This window comes from Sebastes umbrosus, chromosome 5 (assembly GCF_015220745.1).
Source record: "Sebastes umbrosus isolate fSebUmb1 chromosome 5, fSebUmb1.pri, whole genome shotgun sequence".
Classification (NCBI taxonomy): Eukaryota; Metazoa; Chordata; class Actinopteri; order Perciformes; family Sebastidae; genus Sebastes; species Sebastes umbrosus.
In genome coordinates this window covers 22959619-22983569 of record NC_051273.1, presented here as the reverse complement: position 1 = coordinate 22983569, position 23951 = coordinate 22959619, and the positions used below count along the sequence as shown (strand labels likewise).

At 41.4% G+C, this 23951-nt stretch overlaps 1 protein-coding gene and 1 long non-coding RNA gene across 6 annotated transcripts in view; one reads left to right on the top strand and one right to left on the bottom strand.

Annotated features, from left to right (window-relative positions):
- The window catches only part of LOC119487959 (importin-13-like), a 43039-nt gene that overhangs the window by 10256 nt on the left and 8832 nt on the right, over positions 1-23951 (top strand). For all 5 annotated transcript variants that reach the window (XR_005206834.1, XM_037769056.1, XM_037769054.1 and 2 more), the window contains exons 3-17: positions 3297-3422; positions 3512-3868; positions 5248-5501; positions 9288-9428; positions 11344-11485; positions 12727-12893; positions 13150-13270; positions 14605-14752; positions 14851-15032; positions 16069-16095; positions 16311-16445; positions 18465-18617; positions 19677-19757; positions 19872-20009; positions 21216-21312. Coding sequence is in view for 4 of the 5 variants with exons in the window: in XM_037769056.1 (XP_037624984.1) it covers positions 3297-3422; positions 3512-3868; positions 5248-5501; positions 9288-9428; positions 11344-11485; positions 12727-12893; positions 13150-13270; positions 14605-14752; positions 14851-15032; positions 16069-16095; positions 16311-16445; positions 18465-18617; positions 19677-19757; positions 19872-20009; positions 21216-21312 (2269 nt within the window). In the remaining variant the exon portion in view is untranslated. The remainder of the gene's footprint in view (positions 1-3296; positions 3423-3511; positions 3869-5247; positions 5502-9287; positions 9429-11343; positions 11486-12726; positions 12894-13149; positions 13271-14604; positions 14753-14850; positions 15033-16068; positions 16096-16310; positions 16446-18464; positions 18618-19676; positions 19758-19871; positions 20010-21215; positions 21313-23951) is intronic.
- Positions 6364-8766, bottom strand: LOC119487962. Its single transcript, XR_005206835.1, has 2 exons — positions 7650-8766; positions 6364-7291 (listed from the first exon to the last, which is right to left on the bottom strand). It is a non-coding gene; the product is annotated as an uncharacterized LOC119487962 (long non-coding RNA).

Genomic DNA, 23951 nt, shown 5'->3' with positions numbered 1-23951 from the left:
ACTGAGCCATGTTTTTTTTTTTTTGCATCCCTCTTCTTCTTCCCCCTGTTGGAAAGGAACTGTAGAGGAGGCTAATGACCTTTGACAGTGTTGCCAAGAGCCCGGCATCCTCAGGTGAAGCCAGGTGGTTCAGGCAGGTCGCCACCATCTGTAGATACAATTAGTTGCTTCAGTTCAGCTGCAAAGAAACGCTGCTGTTTCTAGAGGTGTGCATGTTTTGTGTTTGTTTTAAGAACCAAATTAGTGATGGGCAATTACTGTTAGTTAGTCGAGATAACTGCTGCACGTCCGGTGTGATTTCTAGGAAGAGATGGGCGGCGGTTCTTTATGAGAAGATTAAAGCAGAGAAAAGACTGTTTTGTGTCTTGTGCTTTGATAATAAACCTACGAGGAACAGACACGCTTAGACAGACACAGCGCTGTTTGGGATTTGGTAAGGAGATGTCTGCGATCACACAGTGGACTGCAGTAATGATCCGCTGCTGCTTTGAACTCCGATATCACAGCTTCGTTTACAGAAAGGGTAGAGTGGAGCTGACTAACAGAAAAAAAAAACATCCTGATGCTTTTTAGAATGAAGGCTTGGTATTGATCCATGCCAAATCACAGCACAATAACACATTCATATTTCATCAGTTCTGTCATGCAGCTCTGTCTATAGAAATCTGTTCAAATGTAAAGAAAAAAACGTCTTTTTTCTAGGGTTGTCAAAGTTAGCGCAAAAATTAACGCAAGTTTGTTTTAACACCACTAATTTCTTTAACACATTAACGCAATCGATCTTTCGGAGGTTGTAGTGGGTTTGAAAGCTAGAGGGAAGATACTGGTATCATATGAATCTAAAAAACCTAAGGAATCCATCGGTACCAACCATGTCATACTAGCTTGTCGCAAAGGAGGTTAAATAACGCTCCAAACTTACACTACATTTTGGCGAGGAAAAACTTGTCATGACCATTTTCAAAGGGGTCCCTTGACCTCTGACCTTAAGATATGTGAATGAAAATGGGTTCTATGGGTACCCACGAGTCTCCCCTTTACAGACATGCCCACTTAATGATAATCACATGCAGTTTAGGGCAAGTCATAGTCAAGTCAGCACACTGACACACTGACAGCTATTGTTGCCTGTTGGGCTGCAGTTAGCCATGTTATGATTTGAGCATATTTTTTCATGCTAAATGCAGTACCTGTGAGGGTTTCTGGACAATATTTGTCATTGATTTGTGTTGTTAATTGATTTCCAATAATAAATATATACATACATTTGCATAAAGGAAGCATATTTGCCCACTCCCATGTTGATGAGAGTATTATATACTTGACAAATCTCCCTTTAAGGTACATCTTGAACAGATATAAAAAAATGTGCGACACAATTAACTATGGACAATCATGCGATTAATCGTGAATAACTATTTTAATCAATTGACAGCCCTACTTTTTCTTATAGGCGGTGTTTTTTTTTCAAACTGCTTTGAAATGGCACAAATTCTCATAAAAAGCTCAACATAGCTATGGTTTATGTAAAGCTACATACATAGAGTACCTGCTGCACATACCGTACTGTACCTGCACCTATAGCTGCCTCTCACACATGCTGTATATATATATATATGTACAAATGCCACCTGACCCTCTACGAACAATCAGCTCATTAACACCCAGCCAGTCTGGTACAGTAAGTGGATACAGATAATTGCGTCGCAGGATGCCAGACGGAGAGAGAACTCCACCTGAGACTCTCTGCTTCCAGAAGGCATTGACGCTGTATCGATGTTCCTCTCTACAGCTGCAGTTGCATCATCATTTATTACTCTGCGACCCATCCTGGTTTCTTCACAGTATTATTCATCCTCCCTTATTTGTCAGCCTAAACTTCTCTGATGAGGGGAATGGGGAGAAATGTCAATTTTAGAAGAAGACTGAGATGGAGAGAGAGAGAGAGAGAGAGAGAGCTGAGGGATGGACTGAAACTGGATAGACAGTTTAGGCTGGAGGGAGGCGAATTGAGAGAAATGAGAAGGAAGAAAGAGGAGAGAACAGCTGCTGGTGGAGGAACTTATGTGAACAGGCTTCAGGGGTAAAAACAAGCATCAGAAGCTTGCTGGATGGATTTATTTTCCCTGTGTTGGTCTTCAGACACTTAGTGGTGGCTGCCAGCAGTTTTTGTTCAATGAGCATATACACAGGGTTCAATGTTGATGTTTTTTTTTCTCACTTGCTCGATCAGGCAAGTGGGTCAATTTTTACTACACAAATGTTTTTTATTTATTCACGGTTATCAAGTAACAACAAAGACCAAAGTTAATTGTCATGTTTAATCTTTATTTAAATAAATGAATCTAGTGTTCCGCTAACATCCTCTAATGTTAAGCAACTAAACTCCTATTTCCAGGATAATTGAAATGCTCGCTTGGGCTTCAGCTCATAAACTTTGTCTTTACCCGCCGCCATTATCTCGTGACTGCCCGATCTGTAGTGTGCATGTGGAAGTCTTAACAGAGATGAGAAGGAAGAAGCGAGAGGGCTCGCACCTTAGCTACTTCCATCATCAGCTCTGGAAAAAACAATGTTTAATTTTTTTTCCCCCGGGCAAATGAGTTGCTAGATTTACTAGCCCGACGTGGCATTTTAATTGCTCCGGGCAAAAGGGCAATCCTTATTGTTGAGCCCTGTGTGCTGGCTGCCAGCAGTTTTACTTCAATGAGCATGTACATGTGTGTGTGAGACAGAGAGAGAAAGAAAAAAAACAACAGGCATTTTTGCAGAGTAGTGACAAAACCTCTCTTGTGGCACTGCCAGGATTAGAGGTGTCTGTTTAATTAATGCTCCCCTTTCCCCTTCTTTTATTTCCCTCTCTCATACTTATCCTTTATCTGCTTTCTCTTTGGCTTGCTCCTTCTTGTTCTCTCCCTGCACTCAAGTACTCAATTTACTCCGAGCTGTACTTCAGAGAGTGCTGTTTTCAGGTCATTGCTTTCTCCATTGTCAAGGTTTTCGAGGTAAACTGTCTACTCGTGTGTCTGTATGCTTGCCTGTTTGCGAGTGAGAAAAGATGCTCTTTTCTCAAGGTAACCAGCTCTTTCCATCAAACAAGAGCTCAGAGGACTGCGTATCTCTTCTCTCTGTTATCCCTCACTCCCACTATTGTGGATGTTTGTAGTGTAGTTGCAAACATTTCTCAAGTGGACTTTTGTTTGTATGAAATTGTTCAACCCCCTCATGGTTTAAACCATTCACAGATTGTATGGATTCTTTGACTTTTCTCACTCGTCATTCTTCTTTATTTCTAGGCTCTCCACCAGTTGTACTATGATCCCAATATAGAAAACAAGAATCTGGCCCAGAAATGGCTTATGCAGGCGCAGGTCTCGCCTCAGGCCTGGCAGTTCTGCTGGGTCCTACTCAGCCCAGATAAGGTATAGTGTAAACACAGACACACACATGGACACCCATGCACTGAAAAAGCATTTTGCGTCATTTGGACCCATCTTATCATCTCTCACAGGTGCCAGAGATCCAGTACTTTGGTGCTAGCGCGCTTCATACCAAAATCTCTCGCTACTGGTCCGACATCCCCACAGACCAGTACGAGTCTCTGAAGACACAGCTGTTCTCCCAGATTGCCTGCTTCTCCTCCGGCTCCAAGATGGTGCTCACCCGGCTATGTGTGGCCCTGGCCTCTCTGGCGCTCAACACAATGCCTGAGGCCTGGCCTGGCGCGGTGGCGGAGATGGTGCGGGTGTTCCAGGAGGAGGGGGGAGGGGTGGATGGGCGGGCACGCTGCCTGGCGTTGCTGGAGCTGCTCACCGTCCTGCCCGAGGAGTTCCAGACCAGCCGCCTGCCGCAGTACAGAAAGGGACAGGTACGTCTGCCGGTAGCACCTCCTCCCACCTCTGCAGGTGGTGATGGCCACCTGTCCAATATTCACAGGTTCTCTTTGGATTCATTTGTTCATCTGAAGGTTTTAAACTGCAATATGTTTTGAGAACTTACTGAAATGTGTCTCGAGCACAGAGTATTGAAAATTGTTGACTACCTAAAGCTGGCAGTGAATGCTTTGTCAGATTCTTAAGCTGTTTGCACACCAAGTCAGTATTTTTCGTATGCGTTTTTTAAAATCTGTGATCCAATAAGAAACGTTACGCACCAAAACTCTGCACACTTGAGTCCGCTGCATTTTATTATTAGATTTGTTGGGAATTTGCAATACGAGATAAAACTGAATTAATTACATGGGTGCAATGGATAGCACTAGTCCAAAACAGGGCTAATGAATGAATGATATTAGCAAAAAGCTATCGCTTAGCTGCATAGAACACAATCATTATTGTCTAATCTTTCGTACATCCTTTGTTTTTCAACCATCCCCGATTCCAAGCTGTTCTGCAATCACCTGCGACAATCTATCTTTAAATCCTGCATCTCTGTTTTCTTATATTTCTTTATTGTAAAGTGCTTTGTGTCGGGAGACAAAGTGAATGTTTATCAGATGCCATTTTGGATGATGATGTTTGCATGGAAGTGGCTCTGAGTGGTCAAACAGCCATCTTTTGGCTTTTGACGGATGCGAAAAAACCTAAATGTGAACGACACAACAAGAGGTTGTATTTATTTTTAAACGTGCGACACGTTTGGACGAAAAATACCGACTTGGTGTGCAAAGGCCTTTAGTCTTGTTTACCTATTCTTCAATCAGATATTCTCAGATATATGATCTAAATCACGATTTTACTCATATTGGTCTATATTGGACACTACAATGACTCACTATCGCCTCTCAAGGTACAAGTGGTATTATAAGACAGGACGGGCTGGGGCTAGCAGGCTAGCATGCTCATTTCAGTAGATATTGCTGAAACACAATACATAGACGTGTTTGACATAATGTCAACAGTGTAACCTCTTCACATTCTGTGGATAATATTAGTACATTTTTTAATGTTTTAAACTAAAAGTCTGGCCTGATCTTACACATTGCACCTTTAACCGAGATGTTTAAGTTTGGCTTTTTTTGTTAAATGAACAACAAAAACATTTTATTTATTTTTTTTCAGAAAATAATTGTTTATTTTTACAAAAAGTAATGTATCAAGAAAGCATCATATTGGTGTCTCAACAGGTATCTTAATGGCACCCGTATAGAAAAGCTTGAAATGAGCCTACTTATATATACAGTATGTATATATATCACACATGAGCGATACACCAGCAGTCTAACCCTCATTATCACCCTTCCTCTAGGTTCGGGGCGCCCTGGGCCGGGAGTGGGGGTCAGTGTGTCCCTTACTGCAGCAACTGCTGCAAAGGACGGACAGCCCCGGGGCGGTGAAAGCTCGCGTGCTGCGCTGCCTGTCATCCTGGGTGCTGCTGGATGTGCCCCTCAGCGAGAGCGAAGGCCTGGTGCACGACTGCTTCAGTGCCCTGCCTGACCCAGAGCTGTTCGACACGGCGGTGGAGGCAATAGTCAACGCCATCTCACAGCCCGACTCCCAAAGGTGTGTACAAATGTGTGACGGTGTGCACTCAAAAGGCAGAAAAAAGAAATAATGACACTACCGTTTGGCCTGAAAGCTTGGAGAAATTACACTGGAGCAGAATGGAGGTAGACGGGGGAAGGGGAAAAGAGAGGGAGAGCAGAGGAGGAGAAAAAAGAAAGATGCATTAGCCAAGGGCAGGAAACAGACAGGGTGGGCACTGGGAGGGCACTGGGAGGGATGGAGGGAAAGGAGGGAGGGATTGATACAGGGCAAGTTGACAGCCAGGGGGAGGAGAGCGGCATTTCTCGGTTGGCTGGCGTTGCTATGGTAACAGAGCTGGGGAGAGATGTCATCATGCCCTGGTTGATTCAGACATGGCAGGCACCCATTACCCCTCCCCTAGAGAGAGAGAGAGAGAGAGAGAGAGAGAGGGCGTTGGAGACGGGACGATGCAAAGAGAAGAAAGGGTGCTAGCAGGGGAAGGTGTGAAAGTGTGCGAGTATAAAAGACTTCATCCTCCGTACACCTCTGCTCTACTGCTCAGACAAGAGGAAGTTGCTGCTGACGAGACAGTTTAAACACACACACATTTTGCAGAGCAGATGGTGGGAAGACCATTAATGTCAGTGGAGTTACAGGTAGAACCAGCGGCAAGTGTTGCTCGTTCTATATGTAATCAGAGTATGTTAGTGAGAGAGGGGGATTTTTTTTTATTTTCTTTCTCTTGTTTTGTGTCACTTTGTGTTTGCCGGTGTGTGTTTTGTCAGGTCCTCCCAAAAGTCGTCCGACTCTCTCATTAGTAGCATCTCTTGAGACACATTTGGCCTTGTCAGAGCATTGTGTGATTTATGGGTTTATATTTAACTATGAGAGAGGAGGAAAAGAAACAAATCTATTAGAAAACCTCCATCCTCTCTAGGAGGTCATTTTTTCCATCTGTAGATTCTGCTATCTTTATTTATTCTATCTATTTTATCTTTTCTTTGTGCTCTCCCTTTCCCCTTTTCTGTTCTCTCACCATCAGTACCAAGCCCTCCTCCCTGTCTCTTGTTCTCTCCCTTCTGTTTAAATACATTACAGTCAACTCATTTGGGGGGATGCTATTGGTCCAGCTGCATCCTGTTGCCAGGCAACCCATTTCCCCTGTCTCGGAGTGTTGCGGTAATTGCAGAGGGGATCAGAGGTGGGGGGGTTGGTGGTGGTGGAGAGGGAGAGAATAAAGGAGGAGTCAGGAAGGAGGCAGAAAGTGTACAACAGCAGGGCAGAGAGCAGAAGAGGAGAGGACAGAGGCAGCTATGAGTTAGAGGAGAGGAGACTGCAGCAGACGCTCTCAGAGAAACCTCCAGAAGCTCTTCGCTTATAAGGCAAATGGGGGGAAAACGCATATAAACAAATCCATTCTGCCCTTTTAATCGTATCACATACACACCAAGCCCTCTTTTCCTAAGCTAAGAGTGCATGACCTGCATTTGCAAAGCACCTTGTTAAAAATGAATGATCTTCTGAGTGCGGTCTGCCACTCACACGTACACACAGTCACTCCCTCAGAGTAAATTACAGTCGGTCCCATTGCTGCTCTCACAGAGTTACTCAGGCACCCAAACACAGAGGATGTAGGCCGATACACACACACACACACACACACACACACACACACAGGTAGTGGATGGAGGCCAGATTCATACACATCACATTTCAACAGGGTGGAGCTTTCTCCAGAGAAGGCTGAGTCAGTGTGGGCTGCTGAGTCGGGGACTCGGCTTCATAACGCAGGACCACAGAGCCGGATCCTCGGCTTATCAGGAATCCTGAGGGAAATTAGAATAATAAATGCTTCCTAGGACCGTGGTGTGAAATGCATTTAGTACAGGATGCACATCAGTGTCATTTTTCTTAAGGGTGCTCCAATCAGGATTTTTGGTCACCGTTCAAGATCACTGGATCTGCTTGAAGCCTTTTATTTATCCTATAGCATTTTTCATTTATTCAACTATTCTTCCCAACATTGCACAGCACTGCTTTTTGTTGCCCAAACAGACAGTGTTTTTTGTTTTTTTTCGGTATTCTGTGTCTTTTTTTTGTATATATATTGTTGCTAGGCAAGTGCTAACGTTAGCTTAACACTAATAATTAATAGTACACTGTAAATTAACGAAAACAACTTACCCAAAATGTCAGGTACCGCACTGATTTGCCTCATGTTTTTTTCTGTTCATATCATTGTAACTACGGTTGTTAAAGTCATAAAGCTCCAGGTATCCAGCAAAAGTCACCACAGTGACAAAAAAAATGCTAATGACGAGCGCTTTTCCGCTCTGGGTTGAATTTTCTTCAACTCAAGGCGTTCAGAGCGCTCCTGTAAAAACGCAAAGTGCATAGAGCGGAAAAACGTGAGGCGCTCAGCAACGCAAAAGCAGTGTGCAAAGGGCTTCAATCTCATTGAAAACAATTTCAAAAAGCCGCCCCAGGCTGCTAAAACACGCTCTGTGTGATCAGGGTCTTAGAGATACCACTCTCAACTTTGGCCATTTTAGCTGCGCGTAGAGAAATTGTTTGTCTGTGTTTTTCGACATCTGATCAGCTCTTCTGATCGCCCTTTACAGAGACCAACGATCAAACTATTTAGAACGAATATCGGCCGCTAACAATGTGGCCGATTGATTGAAGCACCCTTAATTTAATTTTTACTAGCCACTATTTTGTTTGGCTTGCACTGTTCTATAATGGATTGCACTAATGCTAAAATTATTATTCGATTAATTGATTATTCGATGGACAGAAAATGAATAACAACAGATTTGTTAATTTAATAATTGTTCAGGTTATTTATTAAGCAAAAATGTGAAAGCTCTAGATAAGATCCTCAGAGACACTCTGTTTTTCTTCCAGGTTGATTTGTTTTTATGTCTTTTCTAAAGTCACACAACCTTTCTGTGTCATTGATGAATATTCATTGACATGAACCCACATCCTCCTTATTGACGTTTTCATGAAAGATGAAGCACCGCCTGCATACCACAAAACCCCCTCTGGGATCGACACACACGTAATATGGTTTACATTTATAGCATTCACACATGCACATAATCTCCTCGGTGACATTCAGGCGCACATACGCGCACGTCCTTCATCTCCAAATGTCACCCCTTCACTTGCTGTCATTAAGGATGACAGGAGGATGTTGTGTGATGTTGTCACATGAGCAGATCCAAGCGTGTGTGTGTGTGTGTGTGTGTGTGTGTGTGTGTGTGTGTGTGTGTGTGTGTGTGTGTGTGTGTGTGTGTGTGTGTGTGTGTGTGTGTGTGTGTGTGTGTGTGTGTGTGTGTGTGTGTGTGTGTGTGTGTGTGTGTGTGTGTGTGTGTGTGTGTGTGTGTGTGTGTGTGTTTGTTTCAGCCGGAGTGAGGGAATTATAGATGGCTGAGACAGCAGGAAGAAGACAGAATAATAACTGACAGCAGATCTGAGCTGGAGCTTTGAATAGACTTTCTGGTTCTCTGGTAGATGTGTGGGTTTTTTAGGGTGGGTGTGCTGGATCAGAGGTTGGACTGACTTGGACTGAGATTTGATTTGAAATAAACACTTGTCTTGAGAAGGAGCAATATATACATCAACCTAGCTGTGAGCGGTGTGTGAGTCAGTTTTTATATTCACCAGCGGAGGCTCCCCGGCTGTGCTGGCTGTTCTTCTCTCTTGTACAGCGCTGTGTGCGATGTTTTTAATCCGTTTCCTTTAAATGAACTAGACTCCTAACTGTCAATTCTGGTGTTTCTTTGTCTGTGTTTGTGTGTCCATGGGTTGTTGTAGATATGTGAACACTTTGCTGAAGCTGGTTCCTCAAGTGCTGGCCCTCCAGGAGCAGCTCAGAGAGGCTGTTCAGAATGGAGACATGGAGACCTGCCACGGTATCTGCCGTATCGCCGTTACACTGGGAGAAAACCACTCAAGGTCTGTGTGTGTCTTTTTTTTCTGGTAGGCCTGTAACAGTGACTACGTTTACAAGCACAAAATATTCTGTTTTTTGCCCTTATTCCAAAAAAGACAATATTCCTACTAAGCTGTTTACATGGCTAATGAAAAGGAATATTCGACTAATATTCACGTTTACATGCAGCGGTGCATACTCTGATTAACGTAACTGGTGGAGAACTTGTTGGACCGTTCAAACACAGCCTTTTATAATGTTTAAAAGTAGGTGTGTTTGGGCGACCCAGTAGCTCGCCTGGTAAAGCGCCCAGATACCAAAAGTTGAGTCCTTACCGCAGCGGCCCGGGTTTGTATCCGACCTGTGGCCCTTTGCTGCATGTCATCCCCTCTCTCTCCCCCTTTCCAGTCTATCCATTGTCCTGTCAAATGAAGGCCAAAAAGCCCAACAAATATTTCCACAAATGTGAGCTTTTCTTTTTGGCATCCATCTCTGCAAACTGCAGTCGGCTAGTTGGTTTGTGTAAAACACACAGAGCTGGATGTAAACAGGCAAGAAGCCGTGTGTCACAAACTGCAGTAAAAACCCCAAATTTAGGCACATATTCTGAATGCGCTGTATACATGTCCAAAGAATGCTCTTAAAACCTGAATAATATCGGCATGTATAATGCCTAATAATAATAATCCTGTATCAGTCCCACAGCAGGGACATTTGCAGGATTACAGCAGCAAAGGGGGACAGTGCAAACAACAAGAGGCATCAGTAAAAAAACAAAACAAGAAATAATAAATAAGCAAGTATACAAGAAAGATATCCCCACGTCTTAATCGGAAAATGCTCCACTTTCGGAATAAGGCCAAATTTAGAATATCCTAACAGAATATGCTGTTTACATGATCCAGAATAATAGTGGAATATTAGTGTGCATGTTAACGTAGTAATTGTAAAGATAGTTATATATAGATAGATTATTTCCAAACACGACTCAATAATTATTCAATCTTGAAATGGTATTTTAATACCTATTTGTATCTGTAATTCAATGATATTGAAAGCAGCACATACTGTATATAATGTAGGGCTGGGTATCGCCACTGATTTTGATTCAATTAGGGTTATTTCAGTTACAATATGAATTTTGCTTAGATATGAAAGAGATTCTCACAGAAATAATGCTGTAAATTGTACAAGGAACCCTCTAACCAGGTGCGTTATTGAAAATAGTAATGTTTTCTTAATGTTATCATTAATGTTCAGAGATTTGTGGTATTTCCACAATATTTCACCTCAATTTTGCACATCTTACATACGGCTTTGCTGTTGTCCAGCTCTTCTCTGTCTTCATAGTTTTTGAATCCGAAATGCAACCAGACATCTGCCTTTAGTCTCGGCGGTGCCTTCAGTGGAGCAGCTTCAGGCATGCTTTGATTCAACTGAGGTTCGCCAGTCTCTCACGTGGCCAGATCTCGTTCCGCGAAGCACCAATGAAAGGCTGGCCACAAGAGACTAACGGGGTTAAAGCTTCACGCATCCACGGGAAAAAGCATATGTTAAAAGATTCATCTCTTGATTTTATGAATATATCGGATCATTCAAATGAAGATCAATTTGAAAATCGTTTTTTTAAACCCAGCCCTAATAAAATATGTTTTAGCCAATCCAATAACAAAATACAAATATTGTCCAGTTTTTAAACTAATCTCAACAAAATATCCCCCTACTATATAAGAGATACAGGTTTCTTAACATTAATGTGCGATGATGTGTTGCTATGTCTACTGATTGAATGACACAGAGAGAGAAAGTTGCTAGTTTACCTTTCTAATATACCAACTGCTGTGAAGGGGGTAGGGTTAGCTGCCATATGACACCTTTCCTCTTTCTCTCCCCTCCACTCACCTCTCACTCTCTCTCTCTCTCTCTCTCTCTCTCTAGGACTCTGTTGGAGCAGGTGGATCACTGGCAGAGCTTCCTGGCTTTAGTCAACATGATCATGTTTTGTACGGGCATCCCCGGCCACTACCCGGTCAATGAGACCACCAGCTCGCTCACACTCACCTTCTGGTATACACTACAAGTAAGGAATGTTCAAATCTGATCCTGTCCCGTAACGTTGAAGTGATGTTGTGGTAGTTTCACAAATAAAGTATTTCCCCACTTTTCCCTCTTTACTCGGCACTTAAAACCCGTCCATAAAATAAGCTTTACACATTATTAGTCTGGCAAGGCTCAATAGGCTTCAAACAGTCATCTCTAGATAGACTGTATAAAAGCATCTCTCGGTGCACATCCTGATTTAATTAATTAAGTTAATGAGCTACTCACTGGGGTCTCACTGGTCTTTGTCTTCAGTTTTAAAATAATAAAATATGACAGCTTGTCTAAAAACATTTGCCTTTTCTCTTTTACCATATCAGATTGAGCAAGCAGACAATGTATAGTGTGTTCCTTATGTATTCATATCCAAGCATTCACATTTTGGTCGAAGTTCGTATATTTTAGCGACAAAATCCTAAGCCCTTCTAAAAACATTGTCTCGCATGACCTGATGTTTCTACATGATGACGCTGCTACACACAGTATATATACATCATTATAGTCAGCGTATTACATACAGTAACTTAGATGGCGGTCGGCGCACAGGAGTACCGGCATGGAAGCTTCTGAAAGTCACACAATAACACAAACTAACTAACCAATCGACCAATCGACCAGCAACCCCCATGCTCTGCCAGGTAAAATAGCTGCTTTTGTCAATGGAGTCTGGTGGCTTTGAAGAGAGCATAGATATCGGCTTCAGTTCCCCGTCAGAAAGGGCTGTCTGACGGCGGGGTAAAGCAGTGAAAATATTCTAAATATAGCATACACTTAAGCTGATATTGGCTAAAATAGTTTTTTCTGCTGCACCCGTCCACAGTCGTTTTACCTCGACGTGAGACAGCCCTTTCCGATGGGGAACTGAAGCCGCTATATAGCTCTCTTCAAAGCAACCAGACTCCATTCACAAAAGCTGTCATTTTAACTTGCAGAACATTGGAGTGTAGCCTGGATACAAACCCACTTCAAAAAATCCAAACCAACCCTTTCAGTTATTTCCAAACTTAGCAGAGCTAACGTTGACTCAGCTAGTGCTAGCATTCACATTATTCATAATCATCATAACCTGAGAGGGCATTTCCATTTGAAAACCCCGGAAAAGAACGCAGATGGACCCGCCCTTTAATATCCTGTGTAAGTGATAACCGATGTTTTTGGGCTGTAAAGTGCATAAATAATTTTGTTAAATGTTTTTTTTTTCTCTCCTTACTCCATCCTCAGGATGAAATAATGTCATTTGAGTCGGATAAGCAGGCGGTGTATCTGCAGGTCTACAGGCCGGTATATTTCCAGCTGGTGGATGTTCTGCTCCACAAAGCCCAGTTCCCCTCTGACCAGGAGTACGAATCCTGGTCCTCAGACGAGAAAGAGCAATTCAGGATCTACAGGTGTGTATGTGCATATTTGTAAGCCTGACCTTGTCTCTGTGTTTTGTACATGCTGCACACTGTTGAGTGTTTCAGTGACAGTCTAAGGGTTTGAGAAATGACTCCCTGATTGGTCAGCATATGAGTGTGTTTTTGCTCTAATAGACTCTCGCTGGACAGCTGAGAGGGCAAAACCTGTCTGGCAAATAGATGAGCAGATAATGTTCCAAGGTTTCTATGCTCCTAAAATATCTGCGTGTGCATGTCTGTCCTTCAGGGTGGATATCTCCGACACACTTATGTACGTGTACGAGATGCTGGGAGCAGAGCTGCTGAGTAACCTGTATGATAAACTGGGGAGACTGTTGACTAATGCTGAGCAGCCCACATCATGGCAGGTGGGTGAGACGTACAGATGAGCAAAGAGAAAATGTGAACTATTTTTTGTTTTCTTTGAGTTTTGCACAGAAGCCGGTACTGAAAATGTGTCATAGCAGATTTGATAAACCAGTTTTTCAAGACTTTGTTTTCTATTTTTCACTTTATTATTCAGTCCACATTAATAATCCTTTAAAAAACAAACTTCCCACGGCGGCCGTTACGTGCTGTACACAACGTGTTGACAACGCGTGGTGGTGCCAGAATATTGCCCGATAATGGCCGCGGGAGATTGTTATTTGCATGATCCTGTTTAAATCTATGTAAAATAAAACCTTATTAGCTAGAGCATTCATTCTTTTTACAGCGGAAAGCTAAGGCTTCTGTCTTTCGCGTCATAACATTTTACGCTCATAATGTCAGAACGCCTTTTCACTCAATCCGCTCATTAAATGAGCATCTCAAAAACTAAAAAATGTGCATAGTTCAAATATGTGTCAAGAAATATTTTTATCATGTTTCTACATTTAGAAATCTTTTGGCTCTGTATGTTTTGTGTGTTTATTTATCAGATTTTTTCTTTTTATGACACAATTGCAATACTTTTATCAATTATTATAGTTCATTGACTTGCACAACTTTTTAGCTGAGGTTGTACAGATTTTAGAGATATGAAACAATTATAGATACTCCAAGTAATGACATCACAATAAGCAAAAATGTAGGCACTGGCGGACCATTTCTATTGCAGAGTTCAAAGGTTTAAATCAAAATTAAGTAAATTCAAATGTATATTTACAGGATTAAGACTATTTTTCATGTTGATTTTGGGTTGTTTTCACTTTCCATGGTGACATTTTTTAACTCAAACCCAATTTTTATACCAAACTTAGCTAGTTAATTGGCCAGCTAATAAGAATACTAAACTTTATTTGTATTGCACCTTTCACCCAAGAAATGTAGGACAAAGTGCTTTGCAATATATGAAAATAGACATAAATTAACATAAAAACAGGGAAAATAAGATGGAAAATAAAACACTCTTGATTAAATAAGATAAAAAATAAGATGAAATTGAATGCATAACATAAGATAGAAAATAAAACACACTGAATAATAATAATATTGTCGAAATCAATACCCGTATTTGCAGCATGCACAGATTAATAAACCCTGCAGCAGCGGCATCAAAAGGTCTCCATTCTCTTCTACTGCGTGCTTTTCTTTTCTACATCACTGGTGGAGATTTGAATTTTCAAGACGAAAACTACAGTATTTTGCCTCCGGCCTTTTCATTGCTGAAATTCCATATTTACTAACTGCACTCCCCCTCTTCCTCCTCCTCCTCCTCCAGCACACAGAAGCCTTACTGTATGGCTTCCAGTCCATAGCAGAGACGATAGATGTGAATTACTCTGACGTCATCCCAGGCCTGATAGGACTCATCCCCCGAATCAGCATCAACAACGTCCAGCTAGCAGACACGGTGATGTTCACTATAGGTGAGATTAAAAACGAATGGAATGTAATCTAAAGACAACAGTCGAGTAACACTCGTATTGTTTCTCATTCAGTATCTGAACTGTTAATCTCCCGCCAGGTGCTTTGGCTGAATGGTTGGCAGACCACCCAGTGATGCTCAGCAGTGTCTTGCCCTTGGTGCTACAGGCTTTGGGGAACCCAGACCTTTCTGTTTCTTCTGTCTCTACACTCAAGAAAATTTGTAGGGAGTGCAAATATGACCTGCCGCCCTATGCAACCAACATAGTAGCTGTCTCTCAGGTACGTGTTTTTTTTCCCAACCAGTTGATCAAATATGAGAGCTAATAACAAACAATTTTATTATTATTATTTTTTACTTTAATAACTAAGGCATTTGGCGGCGTATTAGGGGCATTTGAGGGGGATAATATTCCAAGAAAAAACTCAGAATTTACTAGAAAAAAATGTGGATATTCTCTAAGATTATGAAGCTATAAATTTACGAGAAAAAAAGGAAAAATAATGTATATATATATATATAACATTGTTTTCTGTCAAGGAACCACAAAGCTTCACTTTGCAAGGTTGGATCAACCTCATCACACCACAGATGCTGCTGTTAAATGAGTGCAAAATATATTAATATTTGCTTATGTTCATAAAAGATTATGAAAGAAAACGCGTATATGTATCTTTCAGGACCTTCGCCTCACTCAGAAACCATCCTTACCATAATTGGCGCAACAAATGTCAGATGGTGGCTAAATTTGTGACTTTAATCTCAGAATATTCCAGTTTTTCCTCGTCAATTTGTGAGTTTTTTTCTCATAAATTTACCACTTTAAGCTCAGAGGATACCCACGTTTTTTCTTGTAAATCTGTGAGTATTTTTATTGTAAATTAACTACTTTAATCTTGTCAATTCTGAGTTTTTTCTTGTAAATTTACGATTTTTAATCTCAGAAAATGTTCTAGTTATTTTCTCATAAATTTGAGTTATTTTTCTCCTAAATTTACATTTAATCTCAGAGAATATCCAAGGTTTTTTTCTCGTAAATGTATGACTTTAATCCAAGTTTTTTCTCTGAATATTACCCCCTTCCCGTCATTATTATTATTATTATTCTTATATATTTTTTTTACCTACAATGGCCCTAATACGTCGTTGTACGTTGCAGACTTCTGTGATGTTCCTCCTTTCCAGAAATAACATTTACTCTTTGAAATCACTTCAGTTGTGTTATTTTGGAGTTACTTCTTAGTGCTAATTTGGGTAGGTTTTGTTGTGCTTTCAAAATAATAGAACCATCACTCTGACTTTCTCTTTTTTCTCAAGGAGGTGCTTATAAAGCAGATCCACAAGGTCAGTGTGAACTTTCTCTCACATTCACTTTCTTTTTTTTTTTGGCACTCAAGTGACATTTAAATAAGAAACGCTGTGAAAGAGTTGCGTAACGTGTTTTCAGCCTGTAGCCTAAAGAAGACATGTTATGTGTTGTGGAAAAATCTTGAAAAATGACATTAAGCTCACTGCTTGCTTTAAACTGAAGCTAAACCTGCAGTAACCTTTTCTTGCAGACAAGTCAGTGTATGTGGCTGATGCAGGCTCTCGGCTTCCTGCTCTCCGCTCTCCCTGTGGAGGACATCTTAAGGAACCTTCACTCTCTCATCACCCCCTACATTCAGCAACTGGAGAAGCTAGCGGATGAGACGGTGCGTACGCAGACCCAACATGTACACACACAAACACAGAGCAAGCACAGCTGGACTCTGGCCAATAGGAACAGGCCTTGTTTCTGTGTGGTGTCACTGCAGTGGAACATTTCTCTGCGGGACCAGATTGGATTTGACCCTGCACCATGGGCTAGTGACTCACACGGAAGTAGCAAAGACACACTTTCTCTCACTCATGCATGCAAACACACACACACACACACACACCACAGAGAGAAAACAAACTGAGCTCAGAAAGAAAAGAAATGCCTACACAGACACACTTACAGTATGTCATGCTTTTACACATGCATGCACAAAGTCATGCAAAAGGAAAAATATTTACCCTGTTTGTTCTAATTAGAGAGTGGATTCTCAGACTGTCACGCTAGATGGTACAAATGTGGAGCTGATATTATCTAAAAATACACAGTTTGATGTCTACTATATGTGGAGCAAAGTAGAATTTCTCCTGATCCCTTGTTGTGCAGTCAGTTAAGACTTTGGGTGAATAGAGATGTCAGGTTAGATGAAGCCTCTCTCTGTGTGTGACTGTCTCACCCTTCACACAGTCACACACCGTCTCATCCATCCTCTCTGACTTCCTCCCTCTCTTATTGTTTTCCGTCTCGCTTTTTGATGTATCGGCATTACATCAGACTAGGAAATCAGGTTCTGGTGCTGTGTCTGGAGCCGGACAAATAGTGGCACCTAGTGGCAGGAGGCCTTCAGGTTACGTTACATCAGGGGGTGAATGACCGTGGTGTTTGACCGTGGCTGCCTGCAAACACAGATATGGAGACACTTTGATTTGGCTTCATGCATAGAGTACACACACCGTAACAGCATCAACATTGTGAGGGAAGGTAGATTGAAGGAGGGATGAGAGATGTGCCTTCTTCATAGTCTTTTGTCTCTGTTACATCACCATGGAGACAGAGCAATGATTAAACACTGCTACTGAAAACCTAATTAATGATTTTACCTGGTTTGTGTGTGTGTCAGTGAGATAACTGGCATGAGAACGAGCCATTACCTTCTTTCTGTCACATTAATACCTGCACATTGACTTTGACTGAGATTAAATATTTTTTATCTACCAATTATTTTGTTCATTAAGTAATGATGCTCATTATTGATTCTGTTGTTTGCTGTATTTATTATATAAATATAATGACAAATGCCTCTAATTGTAAAAAGTAAGGTGTCTAAAAAAACTGCTTACTTTGACTGTAACCAAATAAGAAATTCAAAGTATTCAATGTTTTGAAGTGGGTTTGTATGAGGTACTTATCCATAGTCAGTGTATTACCTACAGTAGATGGCGGTCGGCACGCCCCCAGTTTGGAGAAACAGACAGGAGTACCAGTACGGGAGCAAAGCAATGTACTGCTGTGCAATGTCCATCTAAAAAAAGTCAATATCCGTTTAAGTGTACGCTATATTTAAAATATTTTCAATGCTTAACCTCACGTCAGACAGCCCTTTCTGACGGGAAAGTGAAGCAGTCGTCTATGTGCTCTTCAAAGCCACCAGACTCCATTGACAAAAACAGAAATTTTACCTCGCAGAACACAGGAGTTTCTGGTCTACCGCTGCCTCAATCGGTTACTGTTTTTGTCAAAGGAGTCTGGTGGCTTTGAAGAGAGCATAGATAGCTGTTTCAGATCCCCATCAGAAAGATCTGTCTGACGGTGAGGTAGAGCAGTAAAAATATTCTAAATATAGCGTACACTTAAACGGATATTGATTTATTTAGGTGTCTAAAATCCGTTTTGCTGCTACCGTCCACAGCAGTACATTGCTTTGCTCCCGTGCTGGTACTCCTGTCTTTCCATCCATTTTCTAAACTGCTTATCCTGTTCAGGAGTACTTAGCTTTTAAGGTTTGTTTGTCTTCTTAAATATTTTAGCAGTTGTTTTTCAAGGCAGGCACTAAATGAGCCAGAGATAGTGGAGTTGTAAGGTTGTAGAGCAAAATCTCAAATAAGATAATGTGTTTCTTTCTTTCTCCTTCCAGCCTAATCCCTCCAATAAATTAGCAATCATCCACATTTTGGGGCTGCTGTCCAACCTCTTCACTACGCTCGACATCAGCAAGCAGGACGATGAGTCAGCAGAAGGCTCAGCACCACCTGTCAAAACAGCCCCACCTCCACCTGGACCAAACCCAGTCAGTCACCACACACACCTTCATCATCATTGTCATCAGTGGGGTTGAGTGATTGGACAAATACATTTAGCAACAGGCTGAATTGACCATATGTTACATTTTGGGCTGTCAAAGTTAACGTGATAATAACGCATTAACGCAACTTGTAATTTTTAGGTTGTAGCGGGCTCATTTTTAAAGCTAGAGTGAAGATCCTGGTATCATATGAAACTAGAAAACCTAAGGAATCCATCGTCCTACTTGCGTGTCGGGAAGGAGGCTGAATAACGCTCCGAACTTACACTAAATTTTGACGAGGAAAAGCTGGCATGGCCATTTACAAATGGGTCCCTTGACCTGAAAATGGGTTCTATGGGTACCCACGAGTCTCCCCTTTACAGACATGCCCACTTTATGATAATCGCATGCAGTTTGGGGCAAGTCATAGTCAAGTCAGCACACTGACACACTGACAGCTGTTGTTGCCTGTTGGGCTGCAGTTTGCCATGTTATGATTTGAGCATATTTTTTATACTAAATGCAGTACCTGTGAGGGTTTCTGGACAATATCTGTCATTGTTTTGTGTTATTAATTGATTTCCAATAATAAATATATACATACATTTCCATAAAGCAGCATATTTGCCCACTCCCATGTTGATAAGAGTATTAAATACTTGACAAACCTTAAAGGTACATTTTGAACAGATAAAAAATGTGCAATTAATTTGTGATAAATCGTAATTGAATATTTTAATCGATTGACAGCCCTAGTTACATTTAAAGGCTTTAAATCTGTAGTTTGGTAGTTGTGTAGTGGGGCACATGGTGCTCGCAGCAATATGAGCTCCTCTCCCCCCACCACCGCCTGCTGCCTCCACCGCTGATTACATGTCGCTGGTTGGAGGGATGAGGGTGGTCAACAGGAAATGTTTGCCCTGTCACTCAACCATAGTAATTAGTAATTCTGCTGATAGGCATGCACCCATGTGTAAATGCTAATCTCTAATGCTAGTGCTTGTTTATGACTTTCAGTTCATTCCTTTTTAAAGTGTTTTAACATTAATTTGTGTTTTTCAGGTGGTGGTGGTTTTGCAACAAGTGTTTGCTCTCATACAGACCGTACTCAGTAAGTGGCTCAATGACTCGCAGGTTGTAGAGGTGAGTCATCGCCGTGTGCGGCCACATACAGTCAGACTTCTGCTCTTTTTATAAAATCGGTCCACATAACCAGATATAACATTTCAGTATATCTGCTCTCATGTCGTCCCTCAGGCGGTGTGCGCCATCTTTGAGAAGTCGGTGAAGACTCTGCTCCACGACTTTGCTCCCATGGTGTCTCAGCTAAGTGAGATGCTTGGACAGATGTACAGTACAATTCCCCAGGCCCCAGCTCTTGACCTCACACGACAGGTACACACTCATACATGTGTACACACACACACACACACCAACATTAGTATTCTTCCTTTAATACTTAATGTATTTTCGAGATTTGTTAGAAAGGGCTGAGTAGGAGCTAATAGGCTACGCGCCAGTGAGCCCAAAGTTAATGAGGATACAGTATAAGTTTATAAAACTTCATCCACAGTTACAGTATGTATTCATGACTAAACTCTCAAGCATCATATGTTTGTCCACATAAACTTAAACTCATTACATTTCTTTCAAATATGTTTTACCTATGTCATAATTTAAAAAATGAACTGACCCAGGTGGAGTTAATACGGGGAGATTTCTGCTAGAGAAACCTAATTTCTTGTACACGTCGATCATAGCGGTAGATCTTTGCATTCAGATTAATTCGATCCAAACTGCAACTGGAACTGAAAATTATGCTAAAATAAATAAAGTCTGTTTCCACAGCTGAACATTATCTTCTATCTAGCTAAGTGGCAAAAGACAAGTTTTTTGCTTTTACGTGTCATTATCAAGTAAATGTTAATTGCACAATGTAATGGCTATAGAAGAATGACACCATCGGCGTTAAGATTGATTCCTTATAAGCCTCGCTTTCGCTCTGCAATTCTGTCTGCCCCCGGGGAAAGTAGCTCTTGGCAGAAGAGCCGTGAACCGCGATTACTCTGAGCAGTTTTGGGAATGAATTACAGTATAATATATTTGAATATATTTCTTGCTCTTTCCCTGATTGTCTGAATAAATTGATAATTTTGTCGATAATAGTAGGCTCTGAAGAAAACAAAACGAACTGGTTGTCTTTTGCGACCGCGGCACCAACAAATAATACCACTTGGAAACGCTAGAGGGGGAAAAGTTGTCTATTGCCACTTTAAAATAAATTTGCACACATTTGCTGTGTGCTCTCACTACAGAGCTTGTTTTCTCACAGCGCCATCAGTCCAAATGCTTTGACAAAAAAGGAAAAAAATAAAAACTCTGCAGGCTGCAGCATCATAAATCAGTCATAGTTTAAAAATATGGGCGCAGTAGGGGAGATACCTGATGCTAACCAGCTATATGTGAACACAGGCTGCTTCTGCAGTGCATGTAGAGACCTCATGTGGTTTCCTGCCGTAGCCTGTTTTTCCTTCCAATATCCTGGTTTCTTGTGTGCAAGCGAACACAGCGAGTGTCTGATGTGAAGTCCTGCTGTTTCAGATGGTGCATATCTTTGCCAGCGAGACGGACCACTTCCCACCCATCAAGGCTCTGTTTGAGCTGGTTACCTCGGTAACGCTGTCCATCTTCCAGCAAGGTAGGAGGTCTAGCAGGGGCGGGACTGTGAATACTGTCAAATGTGTCTGTGGTAGAATGTTGAATGATCATGTTTGATTTCACAGGATCCTAAATATAATATCTTAGTATAGAAGAGGAGAAGAGTGAAATTGTAAACAAATTTGTAAAAATAAAAGTAAACAAATTGTTAAATATATACATATATATTATAGGGCTGTACCGAATGTCATTTTTTTGGTTTACATTCAAAGCTTCTATTGAGATTTTCAAATGGAGCTTCAAATCTGATACCAAGGTAAACACCAAAACAACAAACACTTAGATCTAGTGTAAGGAAATTAAACAGGCCATAATTCCCTCTCTAATATCTATTTTATATTGCTGTGTTTTAGTCAGGTTTTTCACCAAAAACTAAATTTGACATGATTACATTTGAACACATCCTGATAGAGTTATAATTTACCTTTTGCCCAGTCATTTTTACTGAACAGAGCTTGAGTGCATCATAATGAAATGCCTCCTCCGTTAACCTTGGACATCAGTGCCGTTAACAAGGACTGCGCTGCCCACCGACAGCTAACAGCTAACATTAGCTAGCCTTTCTCCTGCCGATTTCAACACAAATTTGTTGTTCGCAATGTATCAGGGGAAAAACTGGGACCCCTGCGGTACTGTACAAAAACGAGTAATGTCAAATTTTCAGAATTTTGGCATCGACTTGGTACCGAGGTATCCAACCTCGTAATAACCCTAGTGTTGCCTGATCTTTATCTGCAAATGTGCAGAAATACCATGTTCAAACAGAATTAATTGACATGCAAAAAAAAAAAAAAAGCTGCGCAGCATTCAAATGTTGTTTTAGAATTTGAATGTCAACGTTATGAATGAAGCTTAAATTATTCGCTACAGCCCTATTATATTATGGTGATATACTTTCTGTACGCGAGGACTGACGTGTTGTTGCATTTCTAGACAATAAAACATGTCAGTCTTGGAGGCCACAAATAGGAAAATAACAAAAGGTCAGAGGATACTGGACTCTGTTGTCTCAGTCGACCTCTAAACGTTTACTCTCATTACTCATTGATGCAGTCGTCTGTCTGCTTGATGTCTTGGATGATCATTTTTATCAATGCAGACTTCTGTTTCCACTGTTTAAATCATTTTTACTCTATTATGGTTTGCTTTAAACGTATGTAATCAACACGTTGCAATGTTATCTATATTTATCAGCCTAGTATTTGCTTATTTAATTTTTTTGAATCCATTTATTTGAATTTACTGTTTCAGTGTTTGGGTTATATTTTCATTTTGTAAATGTTGATCAGATGTTTCTTAATGTGCGTGTGACCCCGGGGCCAGACTTAGGTTCTGATCACTCAACATAAGATGGACATGAATGAGATGATATCATTTCATCCGCTACCACCTGGGTTAGAATACTTGTCGTACCAGCTCTGTCTGCCGCTCCCCTTCCCTTTGTGTTGTCCCTTCTTTCCTCTCCTCCTTTCCTGCTTCGACCTGGTTAAGTAATGGCTGCCTCTCCTCCTGCCTCTAAACTCTTTCTTTTCTGAGCAGGTGCCTTTCAGTAGACAGTATCAGTACAGGATACAGTCACAGCACAGAGACCACTAGCTTATTCAGTTGGCTGACATATAACACAGCAAGGCGGGCCAACTCAATACGGCCGCCGCCGCTGCTGTGCTAGGATTAGAGTCGGGCTCTCCATCACAGCCCTCTGAATAAGCCCTGTATTCTCTCGAGGGGTTGTGTGTGGATGAGGGCTGGAGGGGGGGTGTTGAGCAGGAAACTTGTTTGGAGTCTGGGAACAGCTAAAGCTGGGCGCTCACTACAGACGTTTCTTCTGTTTCATTACAAGTTTGTAGGGATGTCCCGAATACCTTTTTTAGGCTTCGAAGCTTCGGCGAGAAATATTCGAAAGTATTTGAAGCTTCGCGGCGCATCGCATCGCAGCAGGCTGACATGTTCTTCTGTCTGTCTCCATCTCCCCCGTTTCATTGCCCGAGACAGCACCGCTGCCGCACTACTGTACACACACGCACCTCTACACACAACTAACATCGATATAATCGATTGGTACCAACCATGTCATACTAGCTTGTTGTGAAGGAGGTTAAATAACGCTACGGATGCGTGTAGCCGACTTATTAAACCCTCCAAAAAGAATGTGAGCGTCAATGACAAAGTCAGTTTGATTGCATCGTTTTCTATTGGAATGTCCTAACTGGCCGGGAGCGACAACGCGTTGCACATCACCTTTTCTTTTTAGCTGAACTTTTGTCAGACGCCCCCTTTCACTTTATTCCTTATTCCAACGGATGAGGAACGGCTGATTGGTGAAGTTGAAATTAGGAGTTATTTATACAATACCTCCTCATTTCACTACAAACACCTAAATAGGAGGGAGCAGGCTGGATGGAGATCACCAGGAGATCACCTGAAAGTTTACTCAGGCTACTGTTTGCTGTATTGTAATTTTCAGTAAATATCGCAGTATAAAACCTGTTTTCTGTTTAAAAAACACAAACTTTGGAAGATAGCAAGTACTACTCACCCATCTTTTAAGTGGTTACGTCTCTAGTCTGATCTTGACTGCACAGCTGATAGGTAGATAAAAAGTGCATATTTAATTGCGAT